The 24,339-nt window shown below is 38.8% G+C and overlaps 2 protein-coding genes and 2 pseudogenes across 2 annotated transcripts; 1 reads left to right on the top strand and 3 right to left on the bottom strand.

The window, feature by feature from the left end:
* Positions 1 to 1,770: 1,770 nt before the first annotated feature.
* LOC140664965 (uncharacterized) lies at positions 1,771 to 2,517 on the bottom strand. Its single transcript, XM_072890608.1, has 2 exons — positions 2,477 to 2,517; positions 1,771 to 2,338 (listed from the first exon to the last, which is right to left on the bottom strand). Exons 1-2 carry the CDS (start codon positions 2,515 to 2,517, stop codon positions 1,771 to 1,773), a joined length of 609 nt encoding a protein of 202 aa, XP_072746709.1.
* A 5,630-nt stretch (positions 2,518 to 8,147) lies between these two features.
* On the top strand, positions 8,148 to 10,888 carry LOC140664966 (uncharacterized). The gene is made up of 3 exons (XM_072890609.1): positions 8,148 to 8,259; positions 8,397 to 8,561; positions 10,674 to 10,888. Exons 1-3 carry the CDS (start codon positions 8,148 to 8,150, stop codon positions 10,886 to 10,888), a joined length of 492 nt encoding a protein of 163 aa, XP_072746710.1.
* A 2,639-nt stretch (positions 10,889 to 13,527) lies between these two features.
* On the bottom strand, positions 13,528 to 14,772 carry LOC140664967 (uncharacterized; annotated as a pseudogene).
* A 4,935-nt stretch (positions 14,773 to 19,707) lies between these two features.
* LOC140664968 (uncharacterized) lies at positions 19,708 to 21,130 on the bottom strand (annotated as a pseudogene).
* Positions 21,131 to 24,339: the final 3,209 nt, after the last annotated feature.

The raw sequence follows: 24,339 nt of genomic DNA on the forward strand, positions 1-24,339 counted from the left end.
AAAAAGAAAAAAAGAAAAGAAAAAAGAAAAAAAATTTCTGTTTGCGTTCTCGCTCTCCTTCGCCTCGCGCTATTTCTTTCTTTCTTTCCTAGCACTTACTCTCTCGCTCTCCTTCGCCTCGCGTTATCTCTTTCTTTCCTAGCGTTTATTCTCTCGCTCTCCTTCGCCTCGCTCTCTCACGATCCCTAAACCTTACGTTATTTCTAATGTAGCGCTATCTCTTTCTTTCCTATCGCTCTCCTTCGCCTCGCACTATCTAACTTTTAGGTGTTGGCTCTCTCTCTCTCTCTTTCACGGTCCCTTCGCTGGAGCAGGCATAAAGTTTAGAATAGAAATTTTTGGTTGACACTGCGACGAACAGGTCAGGCCGTTTTTAAAGGTGCAAAAACGCATGACTGATTTATAGCCGGGGACTCCATAAAATTCACGTTAGCTTTTATTTTTTTTATTAGTTGTGAAGAGTAGGCATTCGTACTAGCTTTTATGCCATGCTCACCCCCTACCCTTTTTACCGAGACGTTACTCAGCTCTCGCTGGAGCTGGCATAAAGTATCTGACTGTTGACGAGTGAGCGTATTTTGTCCAAACAAAGAAAATGTCGCAAATTATTGCGTTCATGCATGCGACGTTTGAGACGGGATTCCGTCACCTACGGCTTCCGGAATGGATCGACCATCGCCGGTACCATCGCCGCTGCTCACTTCGAAGAGCGCGAAATCTAGCCCGCGCCCTATTCCAGGCGCTACTGGAGGTCCTGTTTGGAAATGTAAGTAGTTTTTATTATTATTTTTATACGCTTTTTTATTTATAATATATTTATAATATATTTATAAATATATTATATAAAATATATTTATAAAATATTTATATATTTTTTTATAGATTTTTGAAATAGGTGCTAATCCGATCCCTGGATATATAAGCGTAGCGCACATGGAGTATGTGCGCTGGGTGCGGGCTAATCGAAGGAAGGCCGAAGAATGGCAGGATTTATGGCATGATCGCTTCCGTGGCCGAGAAATAGTGCACATAAAGGGGGACATATTTGACCTCCGCAGACTATTCGGAAAGAAGCCCTATTTGTAAGTATCTCTATATATAATATGGTCAAATTTTAAATATATTTTAAAATACTAATAAAAATGTTCCTTTTTCTGTTTCAGAGATCCCTGCTTCCCCTGATTTTAACTTTATTTTATTTTTATTCACACGCACACACACACACACACACACACACACACACACACACACACACACACACACACACACACACACACACACACACACACACACACACACACGCACAGATTTTTGTAAATAAACACACACATGCTTTTTAAATAAAAAAAATTATGTTAAAACACATATAATTGCTTGCTTGCGTTTCCTTCATCTATCCCATCCTTCTTCCTTCATATATTAGATATAATTAGATATAATAACTTAATATTTAATATAAAAAAAATTCTGTTTACGTTCTCGCACTCCTTCGTCTTGCGCTATCTCTTTCTTTCCTAGCGTTTACTCTCTCGCTCTCCTTCGCCTCGCGCTATCTCTTTCTTCCCTAGCGCTTACTCTCTCGCGGTCCCTAGCTTCGCATTCTCCCTTCCCAGCATGACGTCATCCCCCGTAACGAGCTACGTATGAGAACTGGGACTGTTTACGGGTGCGAGGAAGCACGGATGGGAAATGCGTGCGAATAATATATGTATATCATGATTTAAATTTTAAAAAAAACTTTATTCTTCTCTTTTATATTTTTTTTTATTATTACATATTGTGACTAAAAACTAAAGCTACCAGTTCGCAATCGACGAGTTGATGTTTATTGAAGGCGTCGCTGGCGCGTATTACATTTGATACTTCTTTATTATCCCTTATAGTGGACGCGATATTGGAGAATTGTGTAAACTTAGTATCGACTGTCTCGGTGATTCTAACCAATCGATCAAAGGTTACATCGATGCATTGATCGAGATCAAACATACGGTGTAACGTCGGTTCAATCATCATCATGCGTACGTTTAAAGATTTGAGACTTATAAGTTTAGTATCGTTAATCGTATGAACTCGCACTGTTAGTGGTCCAACGCTTATAAAATTATAGGTATCTTTAGAGTCCTTTCGCAGTAAATCGTGAATATTGCGACGTTGCTCGTAGAGTCCCTTCCACGTTTCGAGAGATAATACCAGTTCCTTTCCTTGTTGATCTCCTATGACAATTTCCACATAACTCGGTGTACCCACGTTGATACCAATTTCAAGGAATTTGAATTCCGTGGTTGTCAATGCGTATCGTCTACTTAATATACGAATCGCACGACGCTTCAACGAAATGCTGTAGAAAAATAAAATAAAAAAAAATTAGTTTAAAAACAATTTGTGAAAAAATAAAAAAAAGTTAAACAAAAACTTACTTGTCACATTTGTTCTCAAACGAAGGAGTTTCATAACGACTCGGTACGTAATTATTCACGCTTCTGCTGGGGCCGCCACTGCTTCTTTGACGTAGTACATATTTCCAGATTTCAAAAGGGGACCACTTTCACGAACGGTTAACGCAACACTGACCGTATGAAGAATCGAATATGAAGAATCAAATATACGTGACACCCCGTTTTTTCAAAGTAGTGGGGGGAGATTAGTGGTAAATGTGGTGGGAGATTCTAGAATACTTTAGTGCTCTGAAATTTTTAGGAGAAAGGAGAGACGATACTCGGATAAAAAGAATTCTTAAATGACTCGTAAGGCAAGGAAGGAATGAGGAGGGGGAATAAGAAATAAAACATATTAGTGTTTAAATACTTTATTTTTCCAAATCTTGCAATTCTTTCTTGCGTTGCGACCACCAGTTAAATATTTTGAATACATTTTGTAATGCGCAATTCTTAACATGTTTTCCACATCGTATAGTATTTTTAACATCTAGATTATTTAGAGATTCGATATCGTCGTAATCAGCATCCAAGGTCTCAATGATTAAATTTTCTCTCGCATCGTCGTCCAGCATATTAGCAAGCCATTCTCGTTTCTGGCATCCTTTAACGTATACGATACACTGCATTTTATCATCTTCTTCTTCAACTACAGCTGTTGTAATCAATCGTTTCGCCATGCTGTACGCAACGATTCCATCCTCCCATTGTAGTCCATGATGATTCGCCATCAACCATGAAGCTTGACACTTTTCGGATTTTGTAAGGAGATGCCATGGTATAGGACTCCGAAAAATGTAATGTTCGAGAACAGTTCCTCTTCTCAGCACCGCCACCTCCTTTGCGATGAATTTATTCGAAACGATAAATCCTTGCAAATCGACAAACGTTGGTACAGACATGATGAGATCTCTTTTCGTCCGTTAAGAAGAATGACAACCATCTCGTAACACTCGGCTTTATATCCTGCTTCCCCTCTCTCTAAATTATTGTCGCAAACACTTAGGTAATTTTGCGCACAACGGGTTGTACTGGATCACGCGATCGTGTATGATGAGACAGTACGCAGTCGTATTATTAGACACATTCTCCTTACACTCAAATTCTAATCGCACATCCACGGTTGCACTCTTGACCGATTCGTTTTGTCGAGAACAATCGATGATCACAAACGAACCGTACTGTAGAAACAGTGAGACGGTGAGACTCGGTTCGAGGTACTCGTATCCGTAATAGTTTTTGCAGAAACGCGCGTACGTGTCGTACAGAATCGACCATCTGTTTTTATCGAAATCCAGATTCATGTCATCGTACGGATAACATTCCGAGTTCAGATAAAGTTTCACGTTTGTTAATTTACAGTCGTCGAATTTACTCGCATCCTCGGACATAACATTCTTCCGGCCTGTCTGCAGAGCAAAGATAACGTATCGTGGTTTCTCCAGCTGAGTCGCGGTCTTAATGGTCACGAATGTTTGGTTTTACGCTGCAAGAGCGGAAATTCGTACAGATCACACGAGCGAAAACCTATGCTGAGGTAGCGTCCGCTTTCCAGCGCGCAGCATAGACAGCTTTTTAATTTCACTCAACAACACATGTGGCATTCGCCATTGTATCTTGAATATGTTGATCACAGGCTCCAGCGTCAAAGCTCCAAGCAGACAATTGTTGTCATTGCGCGATCGTATTAAGATCAACTCGTGACGAGCGTTAATTACTATGCATCTGTAATCCTCGCAAAATCCCAATAACATGTAGAGCGGTACGCAAAAATTAAAGTGTCCATCCACAATAGTTGGCTCACTCCAGCCAGCATTTCTCATAATCACGCTTCTATCGGATGATATTGTTACATAGTTTTTGAGCATACTTGTTATTCCCACGTTTCTATTCCGATCAATCTCCACACCATCGAGTTCGTATCGAATCTCGTCAAACATGAATGCAACGCAATTATTTTGCAGTACCACATTGGATCCGCCAGCTGGTTTTTTTATCTTTAATTCTCCCTCGATGTATAAGAAACTCTCGTACGGCAATGTATACAGATCCTGTCGTTGTATGGGTATTCTTATCTCATCACTGTGTCCGAACGTTGTGTTGGCGGATGGGTTATAGGAGTGAGTCTCAATCTTGACGATGCGATCGTCAAAGATTGGCTCGTCCGCGATGTTGAGAATGTAGTCATCGTTCAAATGTTTCGCACCACGAATCCCAAAGATTGTAAAAACGCAACGTTTGATGCGTTCAATTTCTTTTTCTTAGTGCCGGATGATTGGAGGATATTAGCAAATGTCGATGTTGTTGTCGCTGGCGTCGTAAAGATTGTGTTGTCTCTCACGTCTTTCGATCCGTTCAACACGAGCATCACACGCTAATTTTGCCGCCGCCGTACATGCAATCTAATGCTGATCTCTTCTCCTCGAAAATCGAGTAATCGTCCTTCCTGGTCGACAACACGTAACGTTAAATCCGTAATGCACCGCACGATGATCGGTAGGTAAATGATGTGCGCCGGTGTTTCCGATATCTTATATCCTGGTGGTACCCTCGGTGAAAATTCGTGTATCGTATGAACAAGTTTGCCGTTATTGTACGCACCCGCGGTCACATTACATTCGACGCGGATAATGTTCACGTTGATAATGTTAATCGGCACGTCCGACTCGTACCATTTTCGCGGCTGCAGTATACGGTTCGAGAATCCTAGCAGCGATCCAATATTGTTAGGCTTGCTAGAATTTAATTTGCAGGCGCATTTGATCTCGCTCCTCATCGTATTGTAATTAGCGCGGAGCACTATAGGCCATTCTCCAGCCTCAAAGTCATCGTCGTCGACAGTGTGTTTTTTATCACCATCACGAACTGTGTGTTGCGAACGTTTTTGTGAAATTGTATGTTTCAAAAATTCATGTATCGCTTGCAGCTCGTACGATCCCTCGTAATTTCCGCATCATCTTTGCCAAAGTAAAATTTATTATTCGAGGAATTCACGTTCGATATCGTGTGATAACTTTCAAAATCCGCTAGACCAAGCTCGTATTCACCGTTGCTTAAATCTACGTTGGGAAAGTAGTTTGCCGCAAGAACGCTGCTTTTTCCAGTCAGCGTGAATGTCATAGACATGTTGACCAAACTGTTTAACGAATAATAAGTTAAATAGCGCAATGTATGTCTTTAAATTCGCGTGCATCGACCGTTCGGAGAAACTGCAAGCACAATTGTCCGCAGATGTTTTGATTATAAGTTTGATAGGATGTGTGATTATAATCTATTTTTGCCACATTTAAATATCGCACCAATTCATTCGGCGGTCGAAGATTGCCAAAACTTTCAAAATATATAGCTCGATTCCCCCTCTTTACATACGCTACCCAGTGAGTACCCGAGCCTTTAGCGTTATCCAAATTTATGATGCCGCTCTCGTTTCGATATACCACCGATCGGTAATGAGTTACGCATAAAAACACCTCTAAACTATGGAATGTGCATACGTTTTGCTAGTTGCAGCAATTGTATGTTGGTAGTTACGCTCTCTGGCATTTTTAGCGTCTCTTTGACGTTTTTTTTTCTTCTTTCTCATTGAGACTCCTCGTCCGTATTTGTATGGCGCGAGATACAATCCGCGACCTTCCATGGCGCGATTGTAACGTAGCAGCTCTTGAAACTGACGTTGTGTAGCATCGTTCACCATCTTTGCTACACCAGCCGCTCCACCAATCAGAGACCTGAGAGCGCCCAACACTGATAGAATCGGTAATACACCCCCGGGTTTCGCTACCGGAAATATTCGTTTTTTCACCGTCTTTTTCTTCGTTTTCGACTTTAGACCCATACCGAACTTCGTTTTGGTTTTCATTGCTGTTCAGACACCTGTGGCTGCGGCTCTCTCACCGAGAGACGAATCTTTCGGAGTGATGCGAGTTTGCGCCTTTTTGGCGAGCATCCTATCCGCCGCGTGTCTTTCGGCAAGATCGTTTCTCCGAAAGTACGCTATATCGTGTTCACAACACGCTGCGTCCAATGGGTTGATACCTCGATCACCTCTATCCAATCGTTTTTCTAGCCGCGTGTCCGGACTGCAAAACTGGTATCCAGGAATATGCAATTCGATAGGAAGCGCGTTTATCGCACGATTTAATAGACCTCTGCCTATTTGCTGTGACATTCACAACAAGTTTATCGCACGATTTAATAGACTTTTACTTATTTGCGTTGACAATCACGACAATCTTTTATCATTGGCGCTGGACCGTCAATGTGCGTTTGTTGCCACGGTTGATTGTAATGTTCGAAACAGCGACGATAGGTCTGAACCTCCGAATCCGCCTTTATGTATTCCGGAAGTTTGTCCCACACGTAGTGAACGTGATTGCCACACATTCGCAATAAAACTGCTTTAGATACAAACTGTAGCTGTTCAGCACTCAAATCGAGAATATCGTAAGAACTTGATAGCAGGACAAACATTTTTTCGTTACTGAACACTTTGTAGTTCCGCGCAGCTATAAATAGACAGGCGTGCGATCCGAATCGGAAGTGGGAAAATAAAATTCGTGCGACAACCTTCCGCGATACGCGTGACAAATTACGACGCCAGATTACGCTCGATGGGGGACAACACGGAGATGCGTAGACACGGTACGATGCTGCCGAATACTATACGCGCAATCGTTTGCGGCCCCTCGAATTGCGGTAAAACTAACGTGTTGATTAGTTTGATAGAAAGCCCGCACGGCGTCCGCTTTGAAAATGTGTACGTGTATTCAAAGTCACTGCAACAGCCAAAATATCGATATCTGGAGAATTTATTAACGTCGATCGATGAAATCGGCTATTTTACATTCTCCAATAACAGTGACGTCATTCCACCGAGCGAAGCACGTCCAAACTCGATTTTCGTTTTCGATGACGTGGCGTGCGACAAACAAAATACAATAAGAGAATATTTCTCAATGGGACGCCACTCGAACGTCGATTGCTTCTATCTCTGCCAGACATACGCGAGAATACCGAAACATCTTTTACGCGACAACGCGAACCTGCTAATCTTGTTTAAACAGGATGGCACCAACTTGAAACACGTGTACAACGATCACGTGAATACCGACATGTCATACGAGGATTTCAGTGAGTTATGTCGTACTTGTTGGCAGCAAAAGTATGGATTTCTCGTGATAGATAAGGATAAGCTTGCTTATAAACGAGCGATACAGAAACGGGTTTAACATGTTTGCGATACCACAAAATGATTAGTCGTTGCCTACATTCTGTCGTGAGGGGTGAAACGCGAGCTTTCAACATTCTCTATCGATATGGCTGGGAGCGATAATATTCGCGAGCGTGAAAAGATGGCGAAGGAGATTGCGAAAACGAGGGAATCGATCCGCAAGAAACATCGCGCTTTGAAGACCGGTAACATCGATGACGATATCGCGGTCAAGACCCATTTTAAACCTATTATCGAGCCGTTGCAAAAGATTGTCGACAACTCGTTCGCGGTGAAAAATAAGTCGGAGAGTAGCGCAAAGATTAAAATCTTACCCATCAAGCGATACAAGGAGGATTAGAAGGAAGAGGCTAAAGATGAGGAGGTAGAGGAAGAGGAAGAGGAAGATGCGACACCGAAAAAAAGGAAACGATCGGACGTTTTACTGTATGAACCGTCGATAGCTTCTACGCCGTTAGCCGCACCAACAAGCGTAAACGAAGATGTTTTCGAAACCTCGGACAACATGCTCGAATCATCGTTTGTTCGAAACAAGTTATAAACGTCAGAAGGTCAAGAAACGTTGCGGGAGTACTTTGGACCACTTGGGCAAAAGTACATAGGCGCTTTGCTCAATGGCGACAAAAATCACGAGATTGATCATGTGTATGGAGTCTATTTTGACAGAAAGAATGAAATGCGACTCGGCAACAAATGATTCAACATCAACAAAGATGACTCTATTATCATAGATGACGTGCGGTACATTGGAACCCCAGGATTGTACGAGTTGATCTTCAAGAGAATTCCCGATGATGAACTTTACACGAGGGGGGACGATTTGGAAAAATACAAGAGCATATTATTGGTGACGAACGCGCATAGACGCGATTATGATGCGCAGGGCCATTTGAAGGGTAACAGGGGGTACAAGTACAAACATATAATTGCACCGTTGATGTCGCTCGAATCGAAAAATACAAAATCTGGAGGGGAGATATCTATGCTTCGCGTTATGACGCTAACCAACAATATGATTGATTACGTGCACTGGGACGATCCCAACGAACTAGTAGATCGGCTACGATTGCTCAACGCTTCGCGCTTAGCTGGTCACGACGCTCACGATAACGAGATCCAGTCGATCATCGAGAAACTTCGTGAAGCAGGAATTATTATAAATTAAATGGTGTCTCGACAAAACTAATCAGTCGATCAGCGTTGCGTGACACTTTACGAAACTTCAGAAAAAAAATGCCTATCAACAAATTTGGATTATTCGATTCAAGAAATGCAACCGGTACAAACGGCTCTTGGGATAGATTGGTAAAAAGTTATGTGCACGAAAACGCTTTGTGTCGCGTCGTTACAGACTTCGATGCGAGGTCGCGTAAGATTTGCCGTGTAGCGCAACCTGAGGCTGACACCGATGCCGTCAACAAATTGTACGTGCAATCCTGCGTTAAAAGATTAATGAATCGACAGAAAAAATCAGGCGAGAAGCTTACTTCGCTTGAGAAGAACGTGCGAGCAATACAGATTGTGCTAAACGAACTTCAACGCCCGGTTAATGCTAACTCAGCTATCAACCTAAATGAGTATCAGTGAACGGGTTAGGAGCGGCTATCAAATGGTTATCGAACAGCTACGAAGGATTATCGAACGGCTGCGAACAATTATCGAACAGCTACGAAGAATTATCGAACTGCTATCTAACTACAATGAGTGGCAGTGGCAGTAGCAGTGACCGACCTAGCAGCTGCAACAGCTTCGAACGAGGCTATCAGCATTTCAAGCAGGGCTGCGAACGAGGCTACGAACACGTTCTTAACGGTTACACTCAAGGTTACAAACAACTCAAGAACTCCTACAATCGGTCAAAAGACGTCTGTGAACGAGGCTACGAACGGGTCAGAAGCGGCTACGAACGAGTCAAAAACGACTGCGGAAAAGGCTGCGAACGGGTCAAGAACGATTTTCGAATGGGTGAAGGACGGCGGTGAACAACGCAGGTCCAGAATGGCTACAAACAGGTCAAGAACAGGTTAGAACAGGTCAAGAACAGGTCAGAACAGGTCAAAACAGGTCAGAACAGGTCAAGAACAGGTCAGAATAGGTCAAGAACAGGTCAAGAACAGGTCAGAACAGATCAGAAACAGGTTAGAACAAGTCAAGAACAGGTTAGAACAGGTCAAGAACAGGTCAAGAACAGGTCAGAACAGGTCAAGAACGGCTATTAAAGGCGATAAACGAAAATGAGTGAAAAAAAGCGAACAACAAACGGGCATCGAGGAAAACTGACAAAGCAAAGAATCAACATAGTTTGGAGAGACGACAGTTGGTGAACGAACTGCACGCGCCGGCGAGAAAAAATTTTCCCCGAAGACACATCATAGTGCGGGGATACGATGATCTGTGGCAAGCCGACATCGTCGAGATGCGTCCGTATTCTCGTTTCAACAAAGGTTATCACTACATACTCACCGTCATCGATGTGTTGAGCAAGTATGCATGGGCTGTACCACTCAAGAGTAAAGGTGGAAGGGAGACGGCTGATGCAATCGCCAAAATAATTCGAGATAGCAAGAGATGCCCGAAAAACATACAAACTGATAACGGAAAGGTATTTTACAATACCGATGTGCAACGGCTTATACGGAAACATAACATTAATCACTATTCCACATATTCGGTATTGAAGGCGTCTGTCGTCGAGTGATTCAATCGCACGCTGAAGAACGACATGTGGAAGATGTTTACGCTGAACGGAACTTACAAGTGGATCAACGCGCTATCCCGACTCGTTGCAGAATATAACGCGCGAAAACATCGCATTATCAATATGAGACCTATCGATGTTACTCCCACGATCGCTGATAGACTTTTAAATACGGTATACAACAGTATAAAAATTGCTGCTCCTGCAAAGTTTAAAGTAGGTGACCTGGTACGCGTTAGCAAATACAAAAAACTTTTCGAAAAGGGTTACACACCAAATTGGACAACCGAGGTGTTTAAAATTGTTAAAGTGCAACATACTAATCCCGTAACGTATCTACTCGAGGATTATCGCAAAAAATCTATTGCTGGAGCGTTTTACGAGCACGAGTTGCATCACGCGAATTATCCAGATGTGTATCTCATGGAGAAAGTACTGCGCAGGAGGGGTGACGAGGTTTACGTGAAATGGCTGGGATTTGATAGCTCGCACAATTCTTGGGTACATAAGGATCATGTAATTTAATTTTATATGAAACACAATGTATTCAATATAAAAATATATGAAATATTTGAAATATACAAAATCTTTATTAATACATCCTTTCCAATAGTCATTATAATATATAAAATATGAAATATACATACAAGAAAAAAAATCACACACACATTATATTTTATAAAGATATCTTATAATGTCGCCACGGTAACGTATCAGTAGTTGTAGGTACGATATACCGCTTGTCGTCGTACGGACTTAGAGCAATTTTTGTTTCGCGAATGGTGTATACCTTGTGTAATTTTGATCTTATACACGATTGACTACGCATTATTTCAATCTCTTCGTTCAAACACCGCGTGTAATCGTCAAACGTTATCGTTCTCGCAACAATGTTAATCTTGACGCCTTTTACCTTTTTCGTATCCTTCTTACCATCCACGCGCAACGCATACATTTTTGCTCTAAGTCCGACAAATTCGGTCATTATGGTACCGTTGTTTTCATCCTTCATTAGACCCGGTACCTTTTTATTCACGAGCGGTATACCGTACGCATTGTCTATCGCATAGTACTAGTCGCTCGTATCAAATCTGCTGATGTCGCGTTTCAGATTCTCGTACACATCGTCGCACTCAATGTGATATATAAGACTATCCGTATCAGTGTACATGACTTTGCATCTCTCCCGATACATTGGTACCATATAATCGTGGTGAAATTCGTACAAACATGTCTTGGATATATCGAGAATACACATAAATTGGTACGTAAATTGGTTTGTAAAATTTCACCTCGAGTTTACGTAATTCTACAGCGATTAGATTTTCCGAAAAAATGCTTCTGCTATGAAAATTTGGTTTTGCAATCAATGTCTCTGCGCCGTACCTTTTGTCCCATTTTGTTAAAAATTTAACATCTACGCGATTGCGCACATTTTCCATCGTTTTGCCAAACACTACATTATTCATTAGTTTGTACAAATTTTTTTCAAAGTCATTTTTTGCCAGTGTTCTAAATTTTGTGTTGAGTTCTATATAAGTACGGAGCCACGGAGATTGAGTGAATTGTAATATACGATGAATTTTTGTAACGCGAAGACCGTGACATGAACATTGCTGCAGGTTGCGGTAGTGTAAGTAACGCTTTTTATCGTATACGGTTGCGAGAAGCTTGTCCTCGCGCTTGCCAGGTGGTTTGTCGCGTGTCGGACAAAACGATAGGTCAGTGTGCGAATCGTGAAGATGCTGCGGATACTCGAGATCGGCTTCGAGGATGTAGCCTGTAGACGAGTCGAGCGCGATCGATGATACATCAAAATTGGAAACATTATCGACCTACTGAAAATCGGCGTAGGGCAATGGTTGACACATTGCCCATCCGTATAAATTATTAACATCGAAATACATCAAGTACGTTGATGGTTTTGATGAGTCATACGACTGCATGTACTTGTTATTAGCACGCGCGTACCTGTTGGAACATTGACTCAGACCACCGCGTATACCTCGTTCGATAAACATAACCATGTCAATGTCTGTGAGTAATTCAAATATAATTTTCGTATACTTTAACATGGCGTCCCACGTGTAACCGGGAAGAGTATAGTAATACGCGGGGTCGAGCCCATAACTCTTAATACATCTCTCTCGGAAATTTTCAAAAATGTCTGCTAATAACAAAACATCGATTTTTAAATACAGATCGCTATATTCGCCTAGCGTTCGAATGGAGAATCGCTTCCACACAGTCTCAGCGTGCGCGTAATCGCTCTCAGATACTGTGTTACCTGTCAAGGAACTGTAAAATGATTCTCGTGATGGTAAACACGCATCTTGCAATTTATCTACGCAGTCAATGTACTCGTACGTGAAGACACCTTTTCATGTTAATAAATTGAAATCTTCGGCGAATAAATTTTTATATTCCGATTATAAAATTTTGAGTTTATTCTTGCTCAGAAAAGATGCCAATTTATCGAGACTTGTGAAAAATTTATATGAATTTATGAAACGTAATTTAATGTGATTTCCCGGTTTGTCTTTCGTACCTTTAACATGTTTTGTAAATGAAATATATTTTTCTTTTGTTATCGGAAGTAAATCGATTTCCCCTTTGAACGCTGTGGCTATTTCCTCGATTATAAAGTAAGAATCATAACCAGATAAATTGTGAAATACTATTGGAATGCAAAAAGATTCTTTGTAATTTAGATTGCAATTTGAATGCGCGGGACCTCTGTACCGCCCGGTCAAATGACAATAATCGCGTACGCGCGTATCATCTTCTACGAATGGTTTCTCATATATATGACACTGAGTCGCACTTCGAAATTTTTTCCATTCATTTTGCGTTAAATTTACCATGGGGACATTGGTTGTTAAAATATTTTCTACACGTTGCGCCAAATTTTTAAGTTCGTCGGTGAACTATGCAACGCAATTGGCTTCGCGACGAGAATGATACGCGGATAACGAATTATCGTACAAGCAATGTACATAAGCCATACTAAATACTTGGTGATGTTGATAAAAATTTTCTTCTTTTTTCACCAAAACTCACTCCAGATCGGCGTACACGACGAAAGGTAGTCGCTCCTTCCTGTTGTAGTTGGTGAATGCGAGCCACTTATCCTTATCGCTCGGTAATCGGATAGCACAGTCGTTCATCTTTCCACAGTCTACTGTATGTGATTGCAATTTCTCGACCGAGTGAAAATAGTGCATGCATCTGTAAAATAAAAGTTAAAATTTTTATATCCTTGTTTTAAATATTTTTAGACAGTTTTATTAAATATACATACCGATCGCAGATATATTTTTTAGTCTTGTGTTTGCTAAGTTGCATACTAATAAGTCTAGATAGATTCTTGATCCATGCAAAATGTCTGATATCTTGCGCATCTTGCACGTAGAGCAAGTTGACGTGCTTGTCTCTCTTTTGCTCCGTAAGGTGAATAGGGACAATGTTTTCGTTTTCAAAACTGTACACGTTGATTGAAATGTCATTATAAATTTCAAATTTTTTAATTTAATTAAGAGTGACTGGAAACTCAATATCCTGGAGATTCATTACTGTTGTATAATGCGGGTACGATGATTGTCGGTGTGTGCATCTTTCAGCTGGATACAGAGCAGCCACTATCACCCACGCAAAACATGCATTGTCTTTAGATTGCACGTTAACCACTGCTCGTTTCATTATTATCTTTCGCAATAATTGCACGTAACATCCGGCGCGCATAGGATTATATTTATTTATATTTACAGTCAAATTTAGTATACGCGATAATGCCCATCCGCTATCGCGTTCCTGAAATTCTTCGAGCGATGCAAGGATTGGCTCGACGACTCGCCGCTCATACCACTCGCGTAAATCGGATGTATGTAAGAGTTCACAGTTTCTCGTATTGATTGATTTATTGACATGCTTATCGCCCGCCAACAACTCGCCACAAACTCGCCGTTAAACACTGTATTCACTTTCACACTGTTATGTTTTTGCATAACGTCTCGCACGTGCTCGAGCACAATGTCACTCGCATCTTCCAAAAATTGACGAGGTTCGATGTGATTATAATTTATAACCGCACCAGTCAAGATGCGTCTCTCAAACGCCGTATCAATCTCTCGCCATATGAGTCTCTCCGCGTTATTTTCACTACTATAATCACCACCACTGGGTATAAACTGTCTCTGCAATCGAGTTTTTGCACCCTCGAGTCGCGCAATTCTTGTCACCAAAGATTGTCTATTTCCGATTGAGAGTCGCGGACGCTTGACACGGCTGCGTTCTTCAAGCTCTTCGATAAACTCCTCGCAATGCTGCAGCCATCCAAAATATTCACCCAATGTGGTGACTTGGTGGGAACGCTCCAACAAGTCACGTTCTTTCTGTTGCACATTTTCCATTTTTTCTCTCTATTTTTGTGTGCAAACATAACACATATTACGCGACATTATTATATGTAATAAAATTTGACAGCTGCTGCACCATTGCATATCCACCTCATCGGGCGATGTAACTTTATGTCTCCGTATTTCGTATATTAATCCGATGTCATCTCGAAAGATGTCCATACACGAAACACAGAGAGCTAGAGCACCACCCGTTGAATAATAAAAGTGTATGGCGCAAATCTTACGTTGATTTTGCGCACGGAGTTGTTCATTTTCTACTACGTTGTCGTTAAAATCGGTATTACTGCAATCACTAATATAATTACTATCGTCCGACAACGCATACTCTTTGTCTGACGACTCGTCTATTATCGCTTCGAAATTAATATTTTCCATTTATTCACTATTGTGTCACTAACAATTCTAATTAAATCTGGCGCTTGACAGCATTTCAAATAGATGGCAATTTTTAAGCAATAACTGTGACTTTACCGAAGCAGAGTTTTTAAATGGGATTAGGATGATCTTAAACTGTACGTATTTTACATTTAATAAAGTCACATATAGACAAACATTCGGAACTCCCATGGGCTCACCATTATCACCCATTATAGCTGACATAGTTATGCAAGACTTAGAGACGAAAGCTTTGAACACGTTATATTTCAATCCCCAGTTTTATTTTAGATTTGTGGATGACATAATCATGGCTGTACCCTCTGACTCTATACATTACACACTTAATAGTTTTAATTCTCAACATGACAGATTACAATTCACTATAGAAATAGAGAAGGATAATAGAATTAATTTCCTTGACTTAACATTCATGATTGAAAACAATATTTTAATATTTGACTGGTATCACAAACCCACATATTCAGGAAGATATCTAAACTATTTCTCACACCACCCACTACAACAAAAAAAGGGTACAATTATTAGTTTAGTGGACAGAACAGTCTTTCTCTCAAATCCTAAATATCACAGCAAAAATTTCGATTTGATCATCAGAATCCTGTTAAACAACAATTATCCATTAAAACTAATTTTTAATGTCATCCAGTCACGTTTAAATTCTATTATTAACAATAAGATTCTTATTAGTGACATACCAAATGCTGTGAACCGGTTTATTTCACGATTCCATATATACAAGGAATAATAGATAAATTCAGGGGTATAACTAAAAATTCGAGAGTGAAACTCGCATATTATAGCATAAATAAATTAAATAAAATAATTAGAACTCACAAAGACACCATTCCATCTGAATTAAAAACGAACGTCGTATACAAAATTAATTGCAACCAATATGAGGTCTCATATGTTGGTCAAACATCCCGAAAGTTAAAAACTAGAATCACAGAGCATAAAAGACATATACACCACAATACTAACACAAACTCTGTAATTACTAATCATAGAAGGGAGCTTAACCATGATTTTGACTGGGATAACGTTAAAATACTTGATGAGGCTCCATATTATACTAAAAGGCTAATCTCTGAGATGCTATTTATCAAAAGACAAAAGAAAGGTCTAAATTTACAAATTGATACGGATAATTTACCAGTTGTCTATCACGATATTGTTGGCGCTCTTCCTAAAATTTAGTGATGGGAAAACATTACATATACATATAACTTGTAGTATACCTTGACATTTACGATCGAACTCCACAGTACACGAGTCAACAATTTGTTCACCAACCGTCACTAATATTGTTAAAGAGTGAGTGAGCTTCATAACAGTTTTTGAACAGTGATTATCAATACATAATTTAATTAATTATATTAAAAACATCACCCATTCTTACAGATATCAACGAACATTGATATTCACACACAATATTATCAGGTCAGTGGTTTCTTTTATTGTTGACTATGTTCGTCTGTAATAAACATCTATCGGAGTAGGTTCACACAACTAAGACAATAGCGTTTTACATTTATACTCATAACACGTTATTAAATATTCTCGTTTTAATTTATAAATTTTTATATTTGTGACTTAATTTTTGCACTGATGAAGACTCAAAGATTGAGCTCGAAACGTACGCATCCAAATAATTATATTATTATTGAATTGTAATTTCTTGTTAACATTTGTCGGTTTAATATCTTCGTATGAGTAGAGTTACGTAAATGCGATATAAAGATTCTCTTAACATTTGTAATTTTTGATATGAGGATTGATTTGCGTTATGATAATGCGATATAGAACACCGCTATTAGTAATTTTATTATTGAAGATTATGCGACATATGTAATAATTATTGTCATTTCTGATATTATCTATAATATATCTTATTATTGTGTTTTAATTATTATATGATAGTTTAATTAAGACCTAACTCGTTTAACACGACTTAATTTTTGCTCTCTATGGCCGTTTTTAACTTATTTAATAATTTATATTTAAGAGAGCACTGTGTGACTTTATTATTTATTGCTTTATTATTATATTATATTATATTTTATTATATTTATAATATTATATGAATAACAGACATTGTTATTTATATAATATAATAAATATAATAAATAGTAGGATTTTTCATTTATCTCAGATAAATGTCTGTAATAGACACCATGTCTGCAAAAGACACCATGTCTGTAATAGACACCATGTCTGCAAAAGACACACCTCATAAATAAAAATATAGAAATGTAAAATATATGTGTAAAAATAAAATGTGGTACAATAGGGCTCCAGGCGAAGGTCCACATTACAAAAACCTAACGCGCCAATAGTGAAATCTCATAGATGGTGAGGAAGTCCACTATAACATTTTAATTAAAAACTTGCATGGTTAAATTTTTTGGTTAAAATAATTATAATACTTGCATTAAATGTTCGACACAATGTTGTGTAAATTAATTTAATATATTTCTATATTATAAAATTGTGCAAATTTATATTTCCATTAATTAAAATGTAAAGTTATAAAAAAATTGCAAAAATAATAATACAATAATACAAAAATTAAACGTATTTTTAAAAGTAACTATACTAATTTAATTATACTATTAATTAATTATATTAATTAATTGATTCAATTGTAGAATTTATTTCGTAAACCAAAATTAATCAGATCATATGCATAGAATATTTTATTTGTGTCAATTATTAACTTTTTATAAAAGTAAGTTTATTATATGTTATATGTTTATACGTCTTACATGTTTATTATATATTGGTATCATACATGTTATAATTGTAAACAAATTATTGTATTAATATAAATATTATTTACTTGAATAATTTTATATTGCGACATATTGTTTAACATTTTAAAATATGTATGACAATATATATGATTACCAAATACATAATAAACATGTAATAAAGCTTATAAATATGTAACATATAATAAACTTACTTTTATAAAAAGTTAACATAAATAAAATGTTGTACACATATGATTTGCTGAATCTTAACTTACGAAGTAAATTCTATAATAATAATAATAAATAATTATATATAATTCTATAATAATTCTATATTTTTTTTGCGACAGGGGGTAAATGCATTTACGCATACCCCACCGGCCGGTCCGATAGGGTTATGTTGGACTCACCACCCTAGATCCCGCGTGGAATACTAACTAAAAACCCCCTGTTCATAATATATATATATATATATATATATATATATATATATATATAGTCGGACCTCTTACCCTACGACATTTTCGATCCGAAATCTTCTCCTTAAACCTCTGATTCTACGACAAAAATTTGAGAGTGGGGGTATAATTCCCCTTTCGCGGTCATAGCATGAGAGGATTTTTTGTCGTAGAATAAGAGGTTTCGTAGCATAAGAGAGTCGTAGGATAAGAGGTCCGACTGTATATGTATATACTGTTACGTGCTGAACGCGACATAATGAATAAAAAGGTACAGTTATCTAGTTACAAGACTTTATATGGCGCAATGCTACAAGTCGAAAATGTTTTCTCAGAGAGAGACGACTTAGAACTGACTACTTTTATATCGCTGGACCTTCATTCTCGGAGGTCCAGCGATATAAAAGTAGTCAGTCCCCACATGCAGATAAAGTCGTGTGGCATCTCGAAGTGATGCGCTTATCGCTTAACCGAAAGAGATATCTCGCGAAGAGATATTAAGAGTGTCCTGTGGCTTATCCACATCTAGCGTGAGAAACTGCTGTCTCTTAATAAGATATCTATTCGTGAAATATTTGCGTGGGAAAGTTGCGGTACGTAACATCTTCCCCCTTAAATTACAGATCATCCTGGATCTGAGATTAATTCGAATATTTTTATAGTTATAAGTTTAACAAAATTACAAGTGACTATATAGTAACTTAATCTAATGTTACAATGTAAAATACATATATAAAGAAAATAAGAAAAAGCGGTTGCATTGTAAAAGATCTTATGTACTATGATCGCATATTTTCGCAAATGTATTTATATCAAATTTACAATGCATAGATGGGATATATGTATTAATTTAGATTTGATAATCGGTAATTTGAGAGCGGGGACGCTGTCTTCTCGCGCCCTGATCATTGTTCTCGCTACACTGAAGTGTTTCATTATCTTTGACGGGTATCGATGCAAGAGTAATTTCCTGTGGTGTGGTTGTTACACGTAGTTGTGCGTTACTGTTGGTTACATTATTATTAAAACAGTTATTGAAATAATGAGTACAGCCTTCTCTAGGTATACAACATAGTTAATGCATTTACTAAAAATGTTAATGCATTTACTTATTAGTGAACATTTTATGAAGATATATATGGTGACTAATATCAAAATGCCATACATTATATAATAGAACCAACTCATAGTACTTCCATATAGATTTATTGTTCGATGATGCTTACTTATTTCGTCTGCTTCCTTATATAGTTCATTCAGGCTAGAGCTTGCTGCTTTTAATAAATTAATGTCCAAATGAGGTACTTTACCGATATTTAATAATTGAAGTTCCAAAACATGTTCTTCTTTTTGATGTCCTCGCATAATTTTTTTGTGCTTAGATTAACGTTTGGGATAAAATCTTTTTCGATAGTGTCTATTATATTAATGGTTCGACTATGTAGTAAAATATTATCTGAAATAGCATCGCATTTTTGAGATAATATAATTATTCCATTCGAATGCAACTGTGTCCGACGTGGTTTGTCATCTGGACATAAAATGTGAAGAATTTCCTCATGTTGTGCTGAATGAATCCAAGAATTCGCGGATTTCAATTGGTACCAAACAGTATTATGAAGTTTCATTAAACATATATCACATTCTTTTAATATGTTATCTAATTTGGCTGATCTTAACAGTTCTGACGCAATTATGAATACCAGTAATCTGCAATAATAAATTTGTTTGTTTACAGATCATCGCGTTGTTAACCTTTTTGCATTTCGCTATGTCTTGATCTGTTAAATGTGTGTATTGCAGTTTATCGGTTCTAAGTCCCATATATGTGTATGTTGGATTAATAAATGCGTAAACATTTTCTTCATTTTGTTTGATAGGTAGTGGAATTGCATTATATAAGGTAAAGTCAGTTTTGTCAAGTAATGGAATTTCGATGATATAAACTAACCTATGGTTTTTATAAAATACATTTAAGTTGCTAGAATCAATTAGATTATTAAATTGATTAGGTACTAGTGTTACAGGTAATCTTCTGTTGTTTATCATATGATGCGAATCTTTTAAATTATTAACAGTTCTTTGGGAGATAGGAATTTAGGATGGAGTAATCCTCGGCGTGCTAATAATATAGCGTCGGTAAGTATTTCTAGTTCCAATTCATATTCGAGCATCATTTCAGCACATTCTAGTAAATATGAATTTATTTTTATATTTATTTCCGTTTCCGTTAGTTTATTAGAGTTTTGTAACATGTGTGCCTTTAATGTGTTTAAATTAAAATCGATTTCTTTAAATTTTTGATTATTTGCTATAAAAACATTACTAAAGTTATTAATAGTTGATTGTATAATATTGATTTGTTTTTATATAGATTTCTTAATTGTTTTGAATTATTATAAACAATATCTATCTATTCGTTATAATAATCAGCATTATACGAATCTAATGTGCCGAATAAAATCTTCGAAATTTGTCCTATCATATCATTAAGAATTTCTCTGTCTGCTTTTATTGCTGTTTATTTTCGTTCAATGCGTTGTAATTCTTGTAAACCTGAACATGATATGTTGTTTCCGTAGAGATTGTAGCATAAAATCTCGATCTTATATACGTAAAATTCCAATAGTCTCTAAAAATAAGAAGATTACCGACACTTTCAAAGTAGATTCCGGGTAGGTGTGCTAATGGTTGATTGGTAAAGGCCTCGAAAGAGTTTGAACTAATTGGCATCATCATTCTGTAATAGGAAATATGCGCGTTTCAGTTAATTAACATGTAAAATTTGATTTTTGTTACCTCTCTTATATTCATAATTAACGTCATTTATTTTGCGTATAACTTGAAATGGTCCATTATATTGATCTGTCAATTTTCTACTACCAGTGGGGATTTGAATCTTTCCGTTGTCTCCGGCGAGATAGACCGTGGAACAATATTATTGATCGCGTAGGACTAACGTGCGAGCAAGAAGAAAAGGAGACTGAGTGCGAGTCAGTCGAGACAAAGCCGCTCCAAAAACAAGACCGTTTACTCTCGATATCAGGTCGCGATTTTTGTCAGTCCGATAAATTACCTGTTGTACTTTTTTGTAATACATTTTAATACTGCATTTTATTTAAAATAAAGACAGTCTATCTTATTATACCACATAATTTGGGGGCTCAGCCGGGATCAGTGAGCGGTTGATAACGGAAGACCGGTAAGAGACGAGGTGGAGACAAAATATCAGCGAAGAGGTGAAGGTTCGTGGGTGCACGGCGATCGTTGGGAGTGATTCACGAGGTGCATAGCGAGTCGCTAGACGGGTGACGTACGCACGCGGGTGACGGAAGACCTCGGTGGATCAGGCGTTGACGAGTGCAATCGTGGGTGTGGGTGCGGACCAGGAAACGTGCAGCGTGGTGATTGGCTGAACAATACTTTGCCGGAAAGCTTTGAAATGTCCGATCCCAACGGTTTTAAAGTGACTGAATTGAAGGAAAAATTGAGCGCGCATGGTTTGTCGACGGGAACTAAGATCGAGCTTATTACTTGTCTAATGGAAAATGATCCGTCGGGATCGTGGGTAGCCGGAGGAGGTGAGGGTGACGTGGAGGACCACATTGACGACGGGGAAGAGCGGACCGACGGATGTAAGAGTGAATTGCGACGACGAGAAATGGACTATATCAGACGAGAAAAGGAGCTCATTGAACGAGAGCTCGAGCTAGTCCGTCGTGAAATTGCGATGCTGCGTGGGACGCGGCGGGAGGATTTTGCGAATCGCGGCAGCGGAGCGAGGATGGCAGTCCTCGGCAATGACCGAAGAGATGAGATAGCTGAGGTGCCACGATTGCAAACACGCATGAATCTGACGACGATAGCAGATCTTCTGAGCGAGTGCGACGGCGTCAGCGGCAATTTTAACACATGAGAAAAACAGTTACGGTTCCTCAAAACAACATATTAACTAGGAGACGATCACGTCAAGGTTCTGATTGGTATAAAACTGAAAAAGAAAGCATTGGAATGGTTCCATTCCAAATCGAAATATCTAAATATGCTAGTTGAAGAACTCCTCGACAAACTGAGAGCGATGTTCCTACGCCGGGAGAGCAAAGGTACGCTACGGAAAAAATTCGAGAATCGTGTGTGGAAAAAAAATGAAAGCTTTCATGAATATGTTCATGAGAAGGTAATTATAGGCAATCATGTCCCAGTCGACCAAAACGAACTGGTCGAACAGATCGTAGACGGTATCCCGGACGTGGCATTGCGCGATCAAGCGCGCCTACAGGGGTTTACGACGACCGATGCGCTTTTGAATGTGTTTGAAAAAGTGAGCTTGCGTGACCGCAACGTGCCGAACTGTGACCGACGGGACAAACGAAACGGTGGAGGAGTAAGGAATGAGCAGTCTTGACGATGTAATGGAGCAATAAGGAGCGACGACAAGGAAAGAAACGCCCGTGACAGACGCTGTTTTAATTGCGGTGCGCGTGAACACATAAGTGCGAACTGCCCCGTAAGGGTGTTAAATGTTTTGAGAGCCGCGGGTATGGACACATCGCATCAAAATGTCCAAAAAAAAATATTGAGTCATAAAAACAACGGTTGCGTCTATCTCACGTACGGCTAGTAAAAAATATATAAAAGAAGTAACCATCGGCAATCGGGCTATCGCGGCACTGATAGATACCGGTAGTGATATCTCTATGATGCGTGCGAATGAATACGCATTGTGCGGATCACCCGGATTGCGAGCATCCGGAATAGAATTTCGCGGATTCAGGGATTATTGTGTGACGACGTTGGGATGTTTCGAGACGCGGGTAGTAATAGACGGAAATCTGTATGCAATATGTGTGCACGTTGTTCCCGACGCGGTAGTGCAATATAATTTGTTAATTGGCGCCGATTTTCTAGATTCGGTAGAGATCAATGCGAGGCGAGGCGTAATCTCCATAAAACCGATATGCGAACAGACGACCGACTGTGAAGAGCGACCGGAAATTGTAGCGATAGATGCAATACAATGTGCGACTGAAATAGATATTGCGTATGTACAAGATGCAAACCATAGACGAAAGATAGCGAATCTGATTGAAAATTATAAACCGAATAAATCGCGGGAATTTGATGTTAAAATGACGTTAGTCTTAAAAGACGATGAACCGACATATCAAAAAGCAAGACAGTTGTCCCAGGCAGAGAGAGACATTGTAAATGTGCAGATCGAGGAATGGGAAGGGCGAGGTATTGTGAAACCTTCGGCTTCTGAGTTCGCGAGCCCTATTGTTCTCGTAAAAAAAACGACTCGTATAGATTGTGCGTTGATTATAGACTGTTAAATAACAAAATCGTAAAGAACCGATATCCTCTTCCTTTAATAGAAGATTAACTGGATCGGTTGCAGGGCGCAAAGATTTTCAGCATGCTCGATTTGCACAACGGTTTTTTTCACGTTCGCATGGATGAAGCAAGTGTAAAATATACTTCGTTTGTCGTGCCTGATGACCAATTCGAGTTTCTGCAGGTGCCATTCGGGTTGTGTAATTCTCCTTCCGTTTTTCAAAGATTTGTTGCCACGGTTTTTCGAGACTTGACCAGAGAAAAAATCATGTTGATATATATGGACGATCTGATTGTGATTTCGGACAACGAAAGTAACGGGGTGAAAAATCTTAAAATTGTTTTGAATATCGCAAGTCGTGCCGGGTTAATAATAAATTGGGAAAAATGTTGTTTCTTGCAGAGGAAGGTAGAATTTTTAGGTCACGTTATCAAAAACGGAACGGTTCGTCCATCCGAGCAGAAAACCAGAGCGGTTATGTGTTTTTCCGAACCGCGGAGCGTGCGCCAGATTCAAGCGTTCTTGGGCTTGAGCGGATATTTTCGTAAGTTCGTCCCAGGTTACAGTACGATGGCCCAACCTCTATCAGATTTGTTAAGAGCGGGAGTGCCGT

The sequence above is a fragment of the Anoplolepis gracilipes genome, chromosome 4 (assembly GCF_047496725.1).
Source record: "Anoplolepis gracilipes chromosome 4, ASM4749672v1, whole genome shotgun sequence".
Classification (NCBI taxonomy): Eukaryota; Metazoa; Arthropoda; class Insecta; order Hymenoptera; family Formicidae; genus Anoplolepis; species Anoplolepis gracilipes.

What these genes read in the sequence shown, in the direction of transcription:
- LOC140664965 (XM_072890608.1), bottom strand. Translation starts at nt 2,517, where the DNA reads ATGTACTACGTCAAAGAAGCAGTGGCGGCCCCAGCAGAAGC. An exon ending in GTGGCGGCCCCAGCAGAAGC is followed by an intron (nt 2,339 to 2,476) that starts GTGAATAATTAC and finishes ATTTTTCTACAG; the next exon opens with CATTTCGTTGAAGCGTCGTG.
- LOC140664966 (XM_072890609.1), top strand. Translation starts at nt 8,148, where the DNA reads ATGTTTTCGAAACCTCGGACAACATGCTCGAATCATCGTTTGTTCGAA. An exon ending in TTTGGACCACTTGGGCAAAA is followed by an intron (nt 8,260 to 8,396) that starts GTACATAGGCGC and finishes CTATTATCATAG; the next exon opens with ATGACGTGCGGTACATTGGA. An exon ending in TGCGCAGGGCCATTTGAAGG is followed by an intron (nt 8,562 to 10,673) that starts GTAACAGGGGGT and finishes AAATTGTTAAAG; the next exon opens with TGCAACATACTAATCCCGTA.